At 44.0% G+C, this 18,853-nt stretch overlaps 1 protein-coding gene across 2 annotated transcripts in view; it reads left to right on the top strand.

Moving 5' to 3' along the window:
- Nucleotides 1-978: 978 nt before the first annotated feature.
- The window catches only part of MAPK11 (mitogen-activated protein kinase 11), a 35,325-nt gene continuing 17,450 nt past the window's right edge, over nt 979-18,853 (top strand). The window contains exons 1-3 of one of the 2 annotated variants that reach the window (XM_030478310.1): nt 979-1,318; nt 15,129-15,258; nt 16,213-16,271. In XM_030478310.1, coding sequence (XP_030334170.1) covers nt 1,206-1,318; nt 15,129-15,258; nt 16,213-16,271 — 302 coding nt within the window. In that variant the 5' untranslated portion in view covers nt 979-1,205. Of the gene's footprint in view, nt 1,319-2,519; nt 2,600-15,128; nt 15,259-16,212; nt 16,272-18,853 lie in introns of those variants that run through there. The other variant, XM_030478311.1, reaches the window with a different exon arrangement.

Genomic DNA, 18,853 nt, shown 5'->3' with positions numbered 1-18,853 from the left:
CAGGTAAATGGCTGTAGTAGCATCATCTGTGTCTTTTTCAATTTGAAATGCACTGAGCAGGTGCCAAAGTTGCTGGTATTATTCACTCAGGTAGTCCTAGTATGGGAGTCCTGTTGTGCAACAGGGGCTGGGATTTCGGAAGTGGAACTTGAACAATCCAGTGTTTGGAACATCCATAAAACTTGCCTTCTGGCTCATCATGCTCACAACTATTCAAGCATACAAGTTCTGTATGCTCACAGTGATGTCCTACCGTGAGCTGAGCATCCATTTGTCAAAGTGAACTGCAATTCATGGTACAGGAACAGACAGGACTTACACGAGGGTTCTGATTTACAGAGTGCATGTGATTTACATTCCATGCTGATTCAAAGGCAGGTGTGGAGAAATCTCCGTATACTGAATCCACACAAGCAACATGGCACTAGTGTTGCAATGATTCCACAAGTCATTGAACTATTGTATAAAGCACATTTTGAGAAAAGGCAGTAAACAAACTGGAATTTTTTACTTTAATTGGTGCACGAGCTTTGGAGATTTAAAGTTTTCAAGGTTTTTCCTCTGTTGTCTTGAGGGCTGGAGTCTCCCTTGACGACAAGCAGAGGCGTTCAGATGATTGCATGCAGGACTCAACGCTTTCAGGGGAAACTGTAGGTACCCGGGGACTCCCAGTGAACCCGAGAGCTCTGAGGCGGCCAGAGCTCCGTCAGCGGGCGTGGGCCGCTGCTGGCCCGGCGGTCCACGGGCGATGTCCCGGCGAGCCCCGCCGCAGGGTCACCGCCTCCGCCGCTGCTCCCCCCCCCCGGGCGAGGAGAGCTTCAGGCCAAACAGGAAAAGTGTGGGCAACGCTTTGAAACCCTGCGGGATGGCAGGCCAAGGGCCAGGTGTCCTCCCCCGCCCGCACGCTCCGCTCGGGCGGTGCCAGCCGCCGCTCCGGCAGCGATGCCGACCACTGCGGGGCGGGACCCGCGCTCCGCCACACCCCGCACCCCCCGCGGAGGACACCGGGGGCCGCCCCGGGCCTCCGCGGCCTGTGCGCCGGGCGCCCCCCGGCCCCGGACGCTGCCCCCACCCCCTCGGCCTCCCGCCTTCCCCTCCCCTTCCCCTCCCGGTCCCTCCTCCCCGCCGGCGCCGGTCGTGTCCGCCTTGCTCCCCGCCCCGGCTGAGAGGCGGCTGCCGCTGCTGCTGCTGGCGGCTCCGGCAAAATGTGCGAGCGCGGCAGCTTCTACCGGCAGGAGCTGAACAAGACGGTGTGGGAGGTGCCCCAGCGCTACCAGAACCTCACCCCCGTCGGCTCCGGCGCCTACGGCTCCGTCTGGTAGGTGCGGGGCAGCGGGAGAGCGGCCGGGAGCTGGCAGGTGCTGCCGGCCGGCGGCGGGGGGCACACAATGCCGGGGAGGCGACCGTGCCGAGCGCCGGGGGCCGTGAGCGCGGGGCAAAGTGGGGCGGGAGGGGAAGGGGGCGCCCGCCGGGCTCAGCGGGGCCGGCCTGCAGTGTGCCGGGCCGGGGGCGTGCCCGCGGGGCTGTGCGGTGCGGGGCCGGGGCTCTCACCCGCGGGCCGGGCCGGGCCTCGCCGTAACCCGGGCAACCGGGCCCGCCACCGCCTGAGGGCGGCCCCTGCCGGCTCTCCCGCCGCTGCCCCCGCGGCCGCCTCCCGCCCGGCGGGGCACCTGCCAGGGAGCCGCGGCCGCCCCCCACCGCCGGAGTGAAAACTGCCCCGAAGCCGGGAATCCTGCACAGTCATCGCGTGTCCGAGCGGGGAGGACCGGGGCGCAGCGCGGGGCACGGCTGGCGGAGCTCTGTCCGCTGCTGCCCCGGGAGCGGCCGCGGTCCTGCCGGGTTGTGGTGGGGGTTCCCCTTCCCGGCGGGACCGCTCTCACTGCCCGGGACGCACACCGCGAGGATGAGTTCTGGCCGCGAGAACAATGGAGGGAAGCCCCTGGAGGGGGGTCGGGGAGGGCAGGGGCCGGGCCGGCTGAGGAGGAGGAGGGCTTCACCCAGCCGTTTTGGGGGAAAATCAATCGCAAATTAGCGCAGATTGCCGCCCAAGGCAACGCCTGAGGGTTGCGTAAGGGTTTATCGTATCTTACCATAAAACGTTTCCCTTCTTTCGATAATTACTGTATCGGGTTTGCACTTTCGGAAACCTCCAGTGCGGGTTGGGCTGTTGTTTTCGCATTTGAAGCACACTTAGCTATGTCTGTAAAAGCTTGAATCAATTTTTGGAAATAATTGTGATGTTTGAGGGGTTTCCCAAAAAGAATTATGTTTCTTTGGTAAGCGGAATTATGTGAAAACAATCCATAACGGGCCTTTAAATAAATGTACAATACCAAAAAGATTTCTTTCGAACTTAACTTTTTTGCGTGGACTAAACTCGTGCAATAGTCACTCGCTTTTTCCCCTTCACAGTCAGACACTAGAGAACATTTATGGAGTTTCTTAACTAGACGATCTTAAGGTCCTTTACCCTAACCGTTCTATGATTCTATGATTTGTTGCTTCCTTTACTAGCTCTGTGAAATGCCCCAATTATGTGTAAACTAGGACTGCGCAGTTCAAAAACCTCCAACCATCAGCAGAAACATTCTGGACTACGGTGAAGTATCTCTGAATCCTTCTCTTTTTTTATTACTTCAGGCTTATGCTTGCACCAGGGAAATCTACACGAATATTATGTGATTGTCAGTACCTGCCATTGTAGTAAGTATAGTCCTGCGACTGCCTGATGTGAACGGTTTCACAAGGACCTAGTTCATTTAGACTATAAAATCTTAGTTTACTTTCTCCTCTTTTATCTTTCAAACGAGAAGCTGGATATGCAGTAGGAGAGTAACTGTTGTTGTGCTCCAACTGAACCTGCATTTCTGGTTATTTTGCCTATTTGTGCTGAGGTAGTTTTAAGGGAAGACCTACTCTGCTGAATTTTGTAATGAGGTGTCAAGACTTCTTGAGAAATTGCAAAGGAAATGAAAATGTGGTGGTTCACTTGCAGCACGACTGGTGCTTTGGTTTTTTAAACTACTAGTGGTGTTAATTCATTGTACTTTCTTCTTTTCTACCTGCAAAGCCAAGGAAATCCTAGTATTTTGTCAACAGAGAAGCCTAGGAACTGGCATATAGAATGGAGGCTGGAAGATGCTGTGGGAAGGGTTTTCTCTAAAATACACATTTAAGAACAGACTAAGCAATAAAATGTTACTCTATATTAATAGCCTTGTTAACATCGATGAACTATAAACCTAAACAGAAGCTCGAATACGAGGAAAAGGTTTTCGTCTCTCTCGGAAAAGTAATCTATTTTTAGTGTCTATTGAAATTGATTTTTTTTTTTTTCCCTCTGTGTGCATGTGCTTTACCCAGGAGACCCACGAGACATAATTGTTCCCTTGAGTAATATCTGTATTGTAATACAAATAATTGTACTGCTATTCAGTAAAATACCTAAAAACATATTTAACTCTTACAGAAACCACTGGAATTAAACAAATTTTTAAGTGCTCTGATGAACAGAAGCCAAGGTCCTGAACTCCAAACACTGGCTTTACAACAGGAACCAAGTTGTTGCAACAAATCTTTTTCTACCTCAGTGAAACTCTTATCTAGACCTACCTCCTCCTTTCCCACAGTAAATTATCAGTCACATCCAATAGACTTGTGCAACTGACGTGATAACTGGCAATAAGAAACATATTGGAAATATTTGCATTTAAGCTAACTTCTGCTTGCCCTTTTCCTGCTTGCAGCTCAAAATCAATAGAAGTGGTTGTGTCAGGAGGCTGTGTTTTCAGCCAGTTTATTGACATTTTGTAAGTCAAATAGAATTCATGTTTGGGTTTTTATATGCAGATGCATCAAATGTGCTATGGAGATGGATATTATTCTTTTGAAACAGTTTCACTGTTAGAGAAGTATCTATATCAAGCACAGTGCTTTCCAGAATGTTTTTTTATTTAGATGTGGAATATATATATAAAAGCAAACCTTCCGCAGCATAAAGAGCTGTGCTGCATTTCTCACTTTTTTAATGACACGTCATGAAGAACAGTCCTTGGAAATCCTCAGAACTCAGACGCACTGCCAAGTGGAGTTGCATCTCAGCATCTACATGAACCACAGAGAGAACCGACAGGTGTTTCCTTGTAGTATATTCTGCATTACTCCTGTATTTTAACTCTGCGGAGGGCTTCCGCCTGCCTGGGCTCTTTCCTGTGGCCATTCCAGCTGGTGGATGTTCTGTCATTTGCTGATGTCAGATCTGATTATTTTTTTTCCAGACTTCAGGAAAAAAAAAAAAAGAAAGTCCTGTGGAAGTATGGTGTATGTGTGCGGTAGTTCACTTCCATTTAAAATGATCAAGGGAGTCTTCAGCAGTATGTTTTGGTTAATTTTTCTTTTTCCAGGAGTTGTTTGCATATTAGCAAATAACAAATTTACATGTACAACTGTTTCCTTTGGAGTTGTTTCCTCTTTGTGCTATAGCTTTGCTTATAAAGTTGAGGGTTGGGTTTGGTTGGGTATTTTATGTTTGGCCATTATTTTTACTATTCCTCAAACCAAAACTCAAATTTAAAGTTTTCTTGAAAAATGCATTTTCAGTGTCCATCCTCAAAGTTGGATTCATGTCTCACAGAAGTCAAAGAGCTGGTTGACTCTTATAGACCAGGTGCTATCCCTACTAATTGTGAGTTTAAAAAACATTTCTGATTTTAAATGAAGTATTTAAGCTGATAGCCATTTAGATTGGAAGCAAGCATGACTTTCACAAGGTGATCTTCATCTACAGCTATCTAGTTCTAGAGAAAAGAGATGATTCATGTCTTGGGTCAGACTGCATTTTCAACTCTTGTCCCTTGTGACTATTCCTTTTAAATTAGATTTCTAGCTGTGTTTGAGTCTTTCAACTGTCCCAGTAATATGGCTTATATACTGGAACTCTGGCCTGCAGTGTCTCTGCCTCCCTGCTGTATTGACCTGGTTGGTCCACTATGGTTTGGTACCTGTCCACCTTTTCCTCTAAGAGCTAGCATTACCACCTGCTTGAGAAGGAGCTGCTTCATCTCTTCTGTTCTTAAAAACTTTTTATTATACCACAAAATATGTAACGTGGACAGATTTTTGGTTTACTATTGGTTGTCTTATTTTTTAAAGCCTGTATGCCTCTGTAAACTCTCTTCCAAACTACTTAGTCCTGTTTTTGCCTGGGAGGTACAGACGGCCTTCTGCAGGTGCTGTCTCTGATCTCTCCAACAGGTTGTTTTCCATTAGCATATTGCCAGCTCTGTGTTTTGCCTTCTCTGGAAATAACAGACCTTCCAAGGTGAACCAAAGTGAGTCCAGAGCTTCGTCCCAACCAGAAACTCCTGCACTGTTTCCTCAGAGGCCTTTGGCATCAATAGCACTTATATCATGCAGTCAGTCTCTTTAAATTTTAAGAGTGCAGTGCCTGACACCAACTCGGGTGACATAACACATTTTAAAAAGGAGGCCTGCTAAATCATAGTGTAATGGTACAGGCCTCAGTTCAAGAAAAGCAGGAAAGCAAACATTTATTCAGTGCAGCACTTCAGCAGGTCCCTCAAAAAAGTTTGTTTGTCTTTAAGTGCATGCTTAAGATCCATTAAGTTTTTGTCCTGGCTAATTTTGGGTAAAAGTGGGGAATGGTGGGGTGATGGTTAGGCTTCTATTTTGCTTTGAGGAAGTACAAGTGGAAAAATAAAAGCGGAAAGCTTTAAGCCTGAAGTTTAACTCTTCTTTCCCCTATCCGCCCCGTCCTGTGCATCTGGTTAGATTGTCACTCAAGTGTTTTGAGGGCAGTAGCTTGCAAGACTGGAACATAACATGGCTGATACCATCCTTTTCACATTGAGGACCTCTAAGGAGATGCTGAGACAACTTGATAGCATGTGAGGTTTTCTGAAAGCTGATATAAATTGTCTTTGACTGACAAAGAGAAAAATTCCTGCATCCAAGACTGTGCTTGATGACTTTAGGATGTTTTGTTTAAAGGTGTCTTTTACTTAGCTGTAGTGATAGTAGGTGTATGATTTCAACTACAAGATCAGGTTACTGGAATTATGTGTCAGTGAAACATTACATGCTAGTTTAAATGCTGAGATAAACTTTTAGACTAGTAACAGAAACCCGCTGTATGTAAATACAGCTGGAAACTGAAGACCGTATAGATCTCTACAGGCTAAGGGTAGAATTGCTGGCATGTTGATTTCCATGGACTCCCTTGGGCCTGTTCTTCTTTTGGATTAGGTCTTTTGTTTCCAGTGCTAATACACGAGCTGAACTTCATACTACAAATGTTTATGGTTTTATTGGAAATATTTCAAGCAATATTGTTAAAATACTGCTGTCCAAGTTCTGTTAGCAGTTGTATGGTTTTGGTATGCATCATTCAGAAGGAAGGTTTTGAAGCCTTTCATTAGTTTTGCAGAGATTTACAAGGAGCCCTTCTAAGCTTATTCAAGACTTGCTTGAAAATTGAGAGATGAAGGCTGATAGGAGAGTTCAGTCAGAGGCAGGACACCTCTGAAGAGTGAGTATATGTAATAATAATAGTTAAAAACAAGGCCTTGAAAGTGCTGTTCCAATATGGAGGGGAAACTAAATACCAGCAGTTGCATGATCAGTGTTACAGGTTAGGAGGAGGATCTTTGCAGCAACATTGCTACAATGAATGGATGAAAATAAGTGAAGCAACAAAAAAACTTGCTGAGTGAGCAAGACCCTCAGAGGAACGTGATGAAATAGCCATTAGGAATGAAGACACAATGGGGTTTGCAGCTACAAAACCAAGGGAGGTCAAGAATTCAAGAAATTTTGTGAAAGATACATGAAGGAAGATGGAAGAGTGTTTCTGAGCACTGGCCAGGGAGACATCACTACAGAGTCATTAAGAGTGGTTTTGTTGGAGTACTAGGATGGGATGCAGATTGCTCGGCATTCCTTTGTCCGATTTCATCGTGCATATTTTCCAGCTGTTGGAACAGTGTAGTTACTGACTTTGGAAAGGAAAAGGAAGTGGGATGGTAATTAGTGGGGTCAAGGTTCCTATTTTAAATGAGAATGTCTAAGAATGCTTTTAATGAAGGAGACTGAATCAGGAAGGACGTGTTTATGGAGAAGGATGAGAAGGGCTGAGAATGGCTGTGACAGAGATCTCTGTAGGATGCTGTCACTAAGCCTGTGGAGTAGTTTGAGAGCAGATGACAAACATCTGTATGTGTGAGGAGGATAGAAGAGGGAATTGTAGGAACGGTGGAGAAAAGGCAAGCTCAAGAAGTGAGCAAGACCACTTTGTACTGTGCAGGTTTTCTTTCAGGAGGAATTAATGAGGTATTTTTGGAGGTGGAAGGCATGGGATAGAAGAGCGATGAGAGGTAGGAGATGAGCCGGTTGTGGCAGAAAGGCAGCAAGGATCATGGAATTACACCTTCCTGTGTAGCTGTAGAAATACATTAGCAGAATATAAATTCTCTGCAAAGAGTCTCCTGCATCCCTACTTCAATATAATCTTCTGACCACGTGGTGCAGCAGTGGCATAGCTAACTCCTTTCCTCTCCGGCTGTTGGTTGTGATTGGGACTGCAATTGGCTAGAGCACACAGTCCCTGTTTCAGAGCCCTTAAAGTCTTAGGGCCTGGTTGCTTCATCACAGCTTCCCAAGTAGCTGTTTGCGATTTCAGAACGTATTAGCTAGTTGGTACCGAAAATCCAATATCTTAGTTCTGTGTATACAGTCAGGAAGGAAGAGGATGTTTCAAAACTCCTACGTGATCTGTGAACAAATTGTTACCATTTAATATTTTGGCTGTTGTAGAGAGAGAAAACGGGAAATGTGAAGGAGAACTGGGAAGGAATAGGAAAAAGAAGGACAAGAATGTGAGATTTTTGTCTGGTTTGGTTTATTTAATGTATTTAAAAGCACTGGTGTTTTTCATGTTAAACTTTATATCCAGATTAACCACGAGCACTTCCACCTGTAAGTTCAAAGCCCACAGTTTATAACTACCTGGTAGTGGTTTTCTATTTTTAACAAAATGTTGAATAGAATACATTTGTCATTAGCAGTGTACTGGCTTAATGGCAGCTGACTGATTTTCTTGTTTACATACTGACATTGGGCTTATGGGCTATCTAAAAGCCATGATTAAATTAGTACCCATGAGTTGGTTACACACGCTGAAGAAGCCAACAGCTTATGACCCCAACCTTCTGTATGTTGTTCTCACAAGTACGATTATAAATGTATCACTCCCACTGATATAAGCTGTACTGTCTATAACTTCACCAAGAAAAGTGTGACTGTTCCTCTGTAAAGTTACTTGAATATTTAGGTCACTGTGGAGACATAAGAGGTCAGGAAATAAAAATAGCTTGTGGAGTCAGAGGCTGATACAGCATTTTTATGTTACATTGAAAGAAGACCGGTGAGGTATTCATGTAAACATATGGATAGCAATTACTTTTTTTAGTATTTTTCAGTGTCTGCTTAAAAGTATGTACATAATTTTGTGTTGGTTATGGAGCAATTATATTGCATATGTTAAGAGATACTTTGTGCTTTTATATTTAGATTTAGTGGTAAATTATTCTGAGATAATTGACAGTGATGGTTCTAAAGCCAAAACCATGCTAGCAGTCAGCATGGTGTGTTGGAATAATATCCAAGTGATGGGATATAATTTTACAATAACCTGTCATCATCAAGCAAGGGTTTTTTTTCCTCTAGTGAGGAGATTAACATGTCCTTTCAGAGCCGCCCATTACTCATCCTCCCACCTTTTGTCTTGCTACCATCTCATTTCTTTATGGTTTCCTTCTGATGCTCGTGTTTGTCATGATTTGTGTGGTTTAGTGAACAAACATGCACTCCAGACCTTAAATCTCGCTCTTGCAGGGTAGAAATCACCAACTTGAACTTGCATAAAGTAACAAAATGTTTATCAAGAAGCAGCAAGTGAACTATTTCCTGGATTTACTTTGCTGCTTAACTTAAGCTTACTGTGCGTAGCGTTTTTGTGGTGTTCTCTTGCTGCACTGCCAATAGCTGTTATGGTCCGTTTTCTGGTATTAGATAGATGGTGTGTGTGCTTTCCCCTCAGCGCTTGCTCACATACACCCTTTTACTCCTGTTACTTATTTTTCTCAGGAAGTCAGGATCTTACAAATTAAGGGAACGTTTGTCCACAAGGAGGTTCGTGTCTCCCATAATGGAAGGAGTCAGTGGGTATGTGAAAGGATGCTGAGGTCTGTAGATAAAAGCTCAAAATTGTGAATCTGTATTTTGAGCATGAATTGTGGGGTTTTCTTTGTGTGTGGGTTTGTGGTTTTTTGGTTTTTTATTGTGGGATTTGTTGGGGTGTTTTTGTTTGGTTTTTCGTTTCTTGGTTGGTTTTTGTTCTGGTTTGGTTTTTTGGGGTTTTTTTTTCTCATAATACTTACATGTAATGGGAAATCATCTGAAGGAATGTGACCCAATGAAGAACAAAAACTTGTGTTGTGCTGCAATGAAAGAAATAAAAATAGAAGCTTAGAACAATATGGGTAAAACCAGTGTCATTGTCACAGGGAGCAAACTTAAGGATCTGTTTACGTACAGCATTCTCTCCAAGTTTGGTATAGCATGTCCAACCAGTTGTCAAACTTCCGATGATGTAGAGATAACAGCCTCACAACCTGGGACACTGAATTATATGACATAAATTGGAAAATCTAGTTTTCTTTGTATTTTTTGCACTTAACCCCAACCGAATCACTTTGAATAATTAAACCTAATTATTTGTACAGACATAATGCTTCCACAAGCAAATGTAGACAACCTTTGTAGACAACCAAATCCTCATGGTTATCTGGGGATGGAATATCAGCTGCAACTGGTAACCTGCAGCAAATGGGGAGTTTGCTGCAGACACAAGACTGACACCACGTATGACAGCTTGGGTCGTGCCTTCATTCTGCATCAGCTAGACCTGAGCTGGCTCCAGGAAAGAGGAGGACTCATTAGACTGAACACTGCGCTCAAGCTAAACTTTTTCCAGGCATCATGGGTAGTGCTGTGCCCAGCTAAGAAGCCCTTTCTGAGCCCAAAACATGAGGAAGTTCAGGGACTGGCTGTAGTCCGAGGGGACCGCTTGGTCCCAGGAAGAGTCCTTTCAGCAGTGAATACTGGAGTTACTAAGTAGGATATGAGTTGACTCCATGCGTGGTTTGTTACATTGGGATCCTGCAAGCAGCCCTCCAGCTATTGAAATAAATTTGATGCTGAAGGCTAAGTAGCTGAATAATGTGCTCCTAATCCCAAAGGGTCAGAGCAGGCTGTGCACGACAGATTGGCTTGTCTGTCCAGTGTTAGCACTCCGCAACCACAGAGGCTAAACTGTCCGTGGGATACTAGGGAAATGACCGTATGTATGGCCGTATTTATAAACATCAGCTACTAAAAACCCATGCTGCAACAGAAGTCATGAAGTTACCATGAAGTTAAATTCCTGTACTCTCTGCTTCCTGAGTTTTTGGACTGCGTTAGGTTCTTGTGTTCATACTTTTCTCTGAAACCTTAAGAACTGGGAAAAATATGCATCCAAATAAGAGTTTTATATTTCCTCTAGTGGAACTTCAGTAGAATTGTTAAATATAGGAGTTGACAAGACTGAAAAGGTTGGTCTAATTTAAGCAATGATTGATAATCACACTAAGAAAAAGTCTCTAATCTGTGTGAAAATTATGCCATCCTTGTAAGCAGTATAATGGCTTTTTATCCTTGATCTTGGGAAGGACAGACATCAAGAAATGCGTCATAACTGTGAAGGCTTCTGGATCAAGAATTATCCTATCTGAAAAAGCTATTGCTAAGATTGCTCCAAAGTTGTTTCTTGTAAATTAAAAAAAAGTAATAATTGTGTTTCTTTTTAAATTATGATAGAAAGTCTAAAATAGTGTTCCAATATTGAGGCATGTGAGCATACTGTTGAATGATAGTGTCAGAAATACTCCCTGACGATACGAAGTTAAAAAGTCACTTATTTTCACTGCCTACAAGAAATGAAATACAAACAGCAAAGAATAGAGATGGGAGACGATACCCCTTTGCAAGTATCAAAGTTTATCTCCATTGTACTATTCTGTCCAGCTACATAAGGTAACATCATGATCAGAGATAAGACACCTCAGAGTAACTAGTTTCAAAGAAACTTGGGTAACAGTAGCTGAACCACTGGAAGGGTGATTTGTTTCCAGGTGTGAGTATAATAAACACACATGGTTTGCCAAAGCTGAAGCCTGTAGAAATTAACTTTGTGAAAGCAAAAGGTGCTGTAAGTTGCCTGCAGTTGTTTGTGAGGTGATGCAAACACCGAGAGGCTGATGGAGAAGCCTTCTGCATTCTTGATGCAGAAGTGGGGAGGGTATGAGTTGGATGTCACGCAGGGTAAGGAAGCGTGAGGACCTCTAACCCTTTTCTTCCCTGTTAAATCACACTAGTTAACAGCATCGGTTTGTTCTGGGTTTGTTTTTCTTAGGAAGCTGTTTTGGATCATTTTACTCAGGCTGGTTACAGGCCCCTAAGGAAGGGTTTGCAGGTGCCAAGCACAGGTGGGCCCCTGTTTTCGCTGTGACTGGGACCAGAGATGTCCTGTCCAGAGACTAGTCTGGAAGCTGAACATTCTTGGGAAAGTCACATGGAAAGGGGAGCAGCTTGTCCTAATAACAGTTTTCTCAGGAGATGATTAGGGATTCAGGGGACAACCCAGATTGCAGCTATGATGATAGAATAGCAAGAGGGGGAGAATGAGTCTAAAATAAGAGGCGTTAAGTGTACATGGGAAGGAATGCCTGCTGCTTGCAGAATGTGATCACAGGCAGTAGCAGAGATCAGAGATGCAAATCATTCTTGAATCTGACAAATGAGAGTTCAAACAGTTTGAAATCTATATATTTTAATGTTTCACTATTAATAACTTATTATGATGGTAAACTAGGCAACAAAAGAGCCTGGAGGCATTAGCTCTGATTATCATTTGGTACAGATTCTTGACTGTAGAGGAACTCATTTAAACCAAGTCAGTCCCTGGCCTGTGCAGCTCCAATTCATGATTTCCCGTTGGAGGTCCCAGGACTCAAGTTGCTATTTGTTTTCTTTCTTCTTCCTGCCCCTTCTTCCTTATGTCCTTCCATTCTGTGTCTAAAAAGCTGTTGTAAGAATTACTGAAGCTAAAAAAGATAGTGCTTTGTTCTATCTGAAAGCTTTGCAGCCTTGAGTCATATGGAGGGTAAAAAGCCATCCATCTTAAAGATTAGTGGGTTTTAAACTACTGAAACCCACATTTGACCTTAGAATTGGGAGGAGAAGGATGTTTATAATGATAACAGGATTTAAAACCTAATTCATCCTAGCCTTGTATAATGTACACAGTATTTCACAAACTGGTACAAGCATGAGTGAGAAGGCTTGTGAATTACCAGAAGAGCCTAGATTTAAGCACAGCCTGCTGGGTTTGCAATGTTATTTATTTATCTGGAATGAACATTTCCTTTTCTACTGGAAAAAAGTCGGAAAGGATATAGAGGGTATATATTTGTGACACTTGGCGGTGTTCTCCAGTGGCTTCACTGGCCAGGATTACACACAGGACAATTATATCTGATCTTTATTACATTAGCACAAAATGTTAGCTTCCTTTTCATTTCTTCAGATTTACTTGTGCAGCTTTAATGTTGTCCATGTAGCCAGTTATGTGGCATTTAGGATACCTCTGTTGTCAGTTCTTCTCACACCGTTCATTCCTTGAGCTGCTGCGTATATTTGAGCAACACAGCGTCCTCAGATCTTGAATAACTGGGTCCTTACCCTGCTATCAGAACAAATCTTTCTGTCATGTCCCTTCCACCCACTCCACAGAGTGATACCAGTCATCTTCTTCCTATGCTTTCTTCTGCTCAGGGAATGCCCTTCCTGAGGTGCTCAGCAAAGCCACAACCCTGTACACCTTTAAAACTTACCTGAAGATCTGCTTCTGTGATGCTTGCAAGAAACTAGCTAAGTAATCTGCTTACCTGTTTCATTTATCTCATGAGTGACTCACTCCTTCCGTGGTGCCTGCAAGAAACTTGTTGATCAAATCTACTTGCTCTTATTCTTTTTTTATCAAATAAAAATGTTGCTGGATTGTGCTCTGCATTGGTTGGGTGAATTACAGGATAACTGGATCACAATCATCTTTTGGATGCCACTCTGTTCTTCCTGCCCATTTGTTGCTTGTATCCTTAGTTGGTTTTTATTAAAAACATCACCTCATCCTCCAACTGCTTACAAATAAAGAGGCTTTGGTCTTCACTTGGCTCTTCATGAGTTTAGCGGAGCACCAAATGTGTGTAGGAGTCCACATACTTAGATCTGATTATAGGCTCAGTGTATTAATTTGGGAGCTACTCCAGGCACAATCAATGGGTTTTGCCTCTAGCAGGTGTCTCCTTCCACAGTTTGCAGGAGTGTCTAAAACGCTGTTCTTAAGGAGCTAATAGCATTTGGTGTGACCGTTGACTGTTGTCATCCTACGCCGTGCATTTTTTGTGTTACCTAATTTTTGTGCTTGTAACTCCAAAAAAGTTCTGTAAGATAAACATGTGTGAAGGCTCTCAGCTTGTTAATGCTCTTTAGCAAGCACAGATAGTGTTATCCACACTTTAAACAGAGAATTTTGAGGTATTTTAATTTAACACAATTTTAACTTAATGGATAAGAGTAACAAGTTAAAGATTTTTTTTTTTTTAATAAGAGAAGGTAGTAAACTGAATTTTTTTATAATTGTATTGTGTAGTGTCATGAAGTGATACATACAGGGATCATTTCTATTCCTGTCCTACGGAACAGGTGGCACTTATTTGTGGCTTGTTGTGCTTGTCATGTCTTTCTAATGCATAAAAAGCAGTGGGTCTCCCGTTGGTGCAAATGATGGTGTGTGTATTTCTTGTCCTCTTCAGCGGGGCATCCCCATCTGCATGAAGTAAAGCACATGCTGTGTGTCAGCAGGATCTGTGGGCTGGAGTGTGAGACACATACCCCTGTTCACTTGTTACCAGTATTTCTCAAGGAAATGGCTATGTCTGCATCCTAATTTGATACCAGTTTTGTGGCATTATCATCTAGCAAGCTAATGGTCACATAGGTGATTAATATTGCTAGACACAATGGCAGTGTTCCTCTAATTAGTGAAGACTCCAGTTTGCCCAGAGTTTGGATCCTCATATTCCCTACGAGCTTTGCCTTGGAGCTTGAGGCTGCACTAATGGAGCTAATCTCTGGTTACTTTTCCTGCCACATGGGGAAGAGTTACCTGGGGATGAGTCCTGAACATAGAATCATAGAATTGTAAGGGTTGGAAAGGACCTTAAGATCATCTAGTTCCAACCCCCCTGCCATGGGCAGGGACACCTTGCCCTAAACCACGTGGCTCAAGGCTCTGTCCAACCTGGCCTTGAACACCGCCAGGGATGGAGCATCCACAACCTCCCTGGGCAACCCATTCCAGTGCTTCACCACCCTCACTGTAAAGAACTTCTTCCTTATATCTAGTGTAAACTTCCCTTGTTTAAGTTTGAACCCATTACCCCTTGTCCTACCACTACAGTCCCTAAGGAAGAGTCCCTCCCCAGCATCCTTGTAGACCCCCTTCAGATACTGGAAGGCTGCTATGAGGTCACCACGCAGCCTTCTCTTCTCCAGGCTGAACAGCCCCAACTCTCTCAGCCTGTCTTCATATGGGAGGTGCTCCAGCCCTCTTACCATCCTCGTGGCCCTCCTCTGGACTCGCTCCAACAGCTCCATGTCCTTTTTATGTTGAGGACACCAGAACTGTACACAGTACTCCAAGTGAGGTCATTATCCTAACGTTATCCTAAGCATTAGTAATTTGCTAGATGGGAAACAAGAGAACTGTCTTTGAATACTCAGAGTTACTGCTGACTAGCTCTCCCGGTGGCAGTCCCTGTGTGGAACGTGAAAGAGTGCAAAGGAAGGAATAAGAGCTCCCAAGAGAATACAGGTTTCTCCAGCAAACCAGTCGAGAGCTTCGAAGTAGAACATGCCATCAACGTGGACTTTCTGCTTTTCTCTTCTAGCTCAGCTTATGATACCAAAACAAGACAGAAGGTGGCAGTAAAAAAGCTTTCAAGACCTTTTCAATCACTTATTCATGCCAGGAGGACCTACCGGGAGCTTAGGTTGCTTAAGCACATGAAGCATGAGAACGTAAGTGGAGAGTGGCTTCTTTCCCTTCGGATTTTCATTACAAAAGTTTGCAATATAGGCTTAATTTCAGTTAGGTACAATCTTTATCAAAAAGTGTATGCGGCTCTCTAGCTACCCAAGATGCCTGGACCTAGCCGTCCTACGTGAAGTCACCGGACTTTAGAGACTTCCAGTAAAAGTAAGAGTACTTTCCAAAAAAAGTAAAAAATATCTAACTTCATCTTGAAGACACAGCTGATGAAATCCAAAACAAGTGATCCCAACTTCTCTAAATAAAGTAATATTCTGCTCACTGCTGCTGGATGCTCTTGAAATATCAGTCCAGGAAAAAAAATAACTGGAACCTGCTTTTGCTGAATTTGGATTCTCTTGAGAAATTAAGGGCAGATACTCATTGAAATTAACAGCAGTGTAATATTTAGATGAACGATAGTAGAACTTCAGGCCCCAAATAATTCAGTACTATTCTAAGTTTATGTGCCAAAGAGTTGATTTCTGTGGGAGTATTCATCTGCTTAAAAGTAACTTGATGAATTAAAGCCCAAACAAAATAAAGTGGATTGAAAAGTATCCTGGGGAAAGGATGCTAAAAAAGCTAAACAACAACAGAATGAGAAACCCCATGAAACTGTGCATAATTTTAAATATACAAGTGTATAAACTATGTGTCAGCTTTTTTCTACTGAGATATTACTTTTCCTGCCTTTATTTCTGACTGTCTGAAGCCCCATTGTAATTACTTTTAGTAATTAATATAACTTTCTGTTGGTCATGGAGATAGCTGAGGCTATACCTGTATAGACCACCTATTGTACCAGCTGCACCAAGTTTTCAAGACGACCATATTTCATATTTTTGTCAGTTTCATCCCCAAAATACCAATCACTGTCATTACTAATTACATCTTGCTTTTCAGATGTCTAAAAATAAACTGTTGATTCCCTCCTCTTTCAGGTTATAGGATTGCTGGATGTTTTTACACCTGCAACATCAATAGAAAATTTTAACGAAGTGTAAGTAAAATTTTAAAATCATTCTGGCTAGTTAGTAAGTACCCCTCTGGTGTTTAAAAAGAAGCATGTACTGTTCTAGTGGACTTGCAGCCATAGTTGGTGTTGATTGAAGAACCCCAATAAATCCATTTGCAATTTTTCCACAGAAGAGGAGGCAGGAGGATGTGGCTCATTTTTGTACTCTTTTGAATGATAGTTAATAAGATTATAGGTATGTGGTAAATGGTTTGATGCTGCGGAAATGCCAGTAAACTTAAAACTTTTTCAGTTCAGTTATGTGTTAGCTGTAGGTTATTTTTTCACAGCTAGATGGGATAGTTCAGGAATGCAGGGAAGTATCTATTGGTTAACTGAGACAAGGTAAATTTAGGCTAGATTTCTGACTAACTGTCGTGGTTTGAGCCCAGCCGGTAACTCAGAACCACACAGCCGCTCGCTCACTCCCCCCCCCGCCTTCTTCCTCCCCCCGCTCCCGGAGGGATGGGGAGGAGAATGGGAAGAATGTAACTCCCACGGGTTGAGATAAGAGCAGTCCCGCAACTAAGGTATAATACAAAACCACTACTGCTACCACCAATGATAATAACGATTAGTGAAATAACAAGGGGAGAGGGTACAATTGCTCACCACCCGCCGACCGATACCCAGCCCGACCCGAGCAGTGATCAGGGCCTTCCGGATAACTCCCCCCGGTTTATATACTGGGTATGACGTGCTGTGGTATGGAATACCCCTTTGGCTAGTTTGGGTCAGGTGTCCTGTCTCTGCTTCCTCCCGGCTTCCCCTCTTCCCTGGCAAAGCATGAGACTGAGAAAGTCCTTGGTTGGAATAAACATTACTTTGCAACAACTAAAAACATCGGTGTTATCAGCGTTGTTCCCAGGCTGAAAGTTAAAAAACACAGCACTGCACCAGCTACTAAGCAGGAGAAAAATGACTGCTATAGCTGAACCCAGGACAGTATCCACCCCTTATTCCATACCATTCACGTCATGCTCAGATCCCACATCTCTCAGCACACCATCACCCCTGTCCCATATATACACATATATATACACCCACACCCAAACACAGAGAAAGATATCATTCCCTAGTCCATGGACCAATCCCTGTAAAATTGCTGAACTCATCCAGTCCATGATGTCAGGCTCCATCTCTTGTAATAGTCTTTCAGGGCAGGAGGGACGGTATGTAGTGTTGGGTTGTTGCCTGCTGATGATACCGCCAAACTCATCTGGTCACTGCTGAGCTCGTCTGGTTTCCTCAAAATTCATTCTTTGTTGAGGTGATGATCGGAGGGAAGTCAGGGTCAATGGCTGGTGACCTGAAGATATCTAGCTGGTGGGCTATAAAAGTGTTATAGAGCAGGCAACAGCGTACAATTGAGTTCATTGGCTGTTTTCCCCCAAAATCAAATCCCCTTGAGGTACACATCGGACTTCCCCATCTTCCCGCATTACCCACCAAGTATATCCAGGTCCCTGAGCAAAAGCAACCCCACGAGTGGGTTTGCCTTTACCTGAAGCAGGAATAACCCAGACTGTCTTCCCCAACAAATTCTTTATGTGCACCACAGGAACTTTATCCCCCTCTACAGTACGTAAAAGTTCTGATTGGGCTGGGCCAGCCCTGTTGGCAGATCCCCTACTGTTGACCAACCAGGTGGCTTTTGGTAAATGTGTATCCCAGTGTTTGAAAGTCCCACCACCCATTGCTCTCAGTGTAGTTTTTAACAGCCCATTGTACCGTTCGATTTTCCCAGAGGCTGGTGCATGGTAGGGGATGTGGTATACCCACTCAATGCCATGCTCTTTGGCCCAAGTGTCTATGAGGTTGTTCCGGAAATGAGTCCCATTGTCTGACTCAATTCTCTCTGGGGTGCCGTGTCGCCACAAAACTTGTTTCTCAAGGCCCAGGATAGTGTTCCGGGCAGTGGCATGGGACACAGCGTATGTTTCCAGCCAGCCGGTGGTTGCTTCCACCATGGTAAGCACATAGCGCTTGCCCTGGCGGGTTGGTGGGAGTGTGATATAGTCAATCTGCCAGGCCTCCCCATATTTGTACTTCAGCCATCGTCCTCCATACCAGAGAGGCTTTAACCGCTTGGCTTGCTTAATTGCAGCACATGTTTCACATTCGTGAATAACCTGGGCAATAGTGTCCATCGTTAAGTCCACCCCTCGATCACGAGCCCATCTATATGTTGCATCTCTGCCTTGATGGCCTGAGGTGTCATGGGCCCACCGGGCTAAAAATAATTCACCCTTATGTTGCCAATCCAAGTCCATCTGAGCCACTTTAATCTTAGCAGCTTTATCCACTTGCTGGTTATTCTGGTGTTCCTCAGTGGCCCGACTCTTGGGTACATGAGCATCTACGTGGCGTACCTTCACCACCAGGTTCTGCACCCGAGCAGCGATATCTTGCCACAATGCAGCAGCCCAGATGGGTTTACTTCTGCGTTGCCAGTTGCTCTGCTTCCATTGCTGCAACCACCCCCACAGGGCATTTGCCACCATCCATGAGTCAGTATAGAGATAAAGTACTGGCCATTTTTCTCGTTCAGCAATGTCCAAGGCCAG

Source organism: Strigops habroptila, chromosome 3, assembly GCF_004027225.2.
Source record: "Strigops habroptila isolate Jane chromosome 3, bStrHab1.2.pri, whole genome shotgun sequence".
In the NCBI taxonomy this organism is placed as follows: domain Eukaryota; kingdom Metazoa; phylum Chordata; class Aves; order Psittaciformes; family Psittacidae; genus Strigops; species Strigops habroptila.
This window is presented reverse-complemented; position numbering and strand designations above follow the sequence as displayed.